General features: G+C 42.1%; 1 protein-coding gene across 1 annotated transcript in view; it reads right to left on the bottom strand.

Moving 5' to 3' along the window:
• LOC106817566 (latrophilin-3-like) overlaps nt 1-1,920 on the bottom strand; it is a gene marked incomplete at its 5' end in the record, with an annotated part of 15,522 nt that overhangs the window by 8,594 nt on the left and 5,008 nt on the right. Inside the window, 4 exon segments of the mRNA XM_014822241.1 lie at nt 617-768; nt 1,043-1,145; nt 1,387-1,490; nt 1,726-1,849. Coding sequence (XP_014677727.1) covers nt 617-768; nt 1,043-1,145; nt 1,387-1,490; nt 1,726-1,849 — 483 coding nt within the window.

Genomic DNA, 1,920 nt, shown 5'->3' on the forward strand with positions numbered 1-1,920 from the left:
ACGTATGCACGCACGCACGCCCATACATACATATATATGTACATACATGTGTACGTACGTATGCACGCACGCACGCCCATACATACATATATATGTACATACATGTGTACGTACGTATGCACGCACGCATGCCCATACATACATATATATGTACATACATGTGTACGTACGTATGCACGCACGCATGCCCATACATACATATATATATGTACATACATGTGTACGTACGTATGCACGCACGCATGCCCATACATATATATATATATGTACATACATGTGTACGTACGTATGCACGCACGCATGCCCATACATACATATATGCATATACACGTACGTATATAACGCACACGTGCATTCACGCACACGCACACGTGCACAACATATCAGCATGTAATGCACAGGTAGTCGCTACACTTTATGAATGATTGCAGGTAACCATTACCTGTATGGATCAGCAGGTGGCAGCACCGCAGTATTAGCGTGTGCTTGTGCGTGCGTGTGTGCCTGTGTGCAAGCGCATGCGTGCGTGTATGTGTGCCTGTGTGCAAGCGCATGCGCGCGTGTATGTGTGCCTGTGTGCAAGCGCATGCGTGCGTNCTACCCTGCTATCTTACCGTAGCCGATGAGGCAATAGTATTTGCTGCGCGATCTCTCCGCCTCAAACACCTCCACCAGCATGATGTAGAGCTGCAGACCTTCCAGGAACATCCACGCAAACGCGCCCAGGAAGAAGTAATGCATTACACCAGCGATTATCGCACACGCCACCTGGTGAGAGAGAGAGATCATATATACTGTAGAATGCATCGGCACAAAAATCTCGAGAAAGGAACGACTTTTTTCGACAATGTGTTTCGTATGAAAAGATGGGTGAAAAGATGAATTAAAGATTTAACTATTAGACGTTAACTAAAATTAAAATTAAAATTAAAATTAATTAAAGTTTAACTAATTTAAGTTTAACTAATAGTTAATTAACTAATTAACTATTAACTAATAGATGAATTAAAGATTTAACTATTAGATGTGATGTTTTGCTGACCTTGTTCTCTGTTTGGCTGATGCCGATGACAAACACTAGTTCAGCAAGGAGGAGACACAAGCTGAGATTCTGATGTATCGTGTTGCGATCATTCTGTAGTCCTCTGCAAACGTGCAAACCACCAGTGTGTTCACATACAGACACATCGGTGTAGCAGTAAATGTTACAGAGAGTACATCATAGCAAGCATTCTCAATACAATAACATTTTCGACAAGAGTCACTTGTGTCTACAAAGATGGATTCAGGAATAAAAGAAACTGGGATACCTCTGTACACCAGTGAATGTGAGAAAGGTCAATCGAAGGTCAGAGGTGATGAGGAGAGCTGAGAGGACGTTGTTACCTGCAGAAGGTGAAGGTTAGAAAGCAGACGAGCAGACAGCCGATGGAGACGATGCAGCCGATGTAGGTGATGATGTCCAATGCCAACACGTTAGCAGCCGAGATCTGTAACAGTTGCCATGGTTACAGTGTGCCAGCACATGAGCCTTTATTATCTTAAACTAATACTGCAGTTACATTCGTCAACAGCCTCAGTTGATGTAAAATTAAATATTTAGATATTGACAAGTTGAAATATAAATATTTATTCAAAAAAGTAGAACATAACTCCAGTGTCTGTGAGTATAGGCGTTGACAAGGACATGACATTAGATGGATTGTTAGTAACAATGGTAGTTACCTCTATTCCTGTTATATCCATGAGTACAGCAAAGTTGGTGAGATGGTTGCAGCTACAAACAGTGTGTGTGGCATTACTGGATGCAACCACACAACCAAAGTCTGACCACTGACCCAAGTATGTGCTGTAAGACAAGCAAACCTACAAGTAAAATCTGACCACTGTATGCAGCACAATTGCTCGCTTTCTCTCTCT

Source organism: Priapulus caudatus, unplaced genomic scaffold, assembly GCF_000485595.1.
Source record: "Priapulus caudatus unplaced genomic scaffold, Priapulus_caudatus-5.0.1 Scaffold1772, whole genome shotgun sequence".
NCBI classification, from domain to species: Eukaryota; Metazoa; Priapulida; class Priapulimorpha; order Priapulimorphida; family Priapulidae; genus Priapulus; species Priapulus caudatus.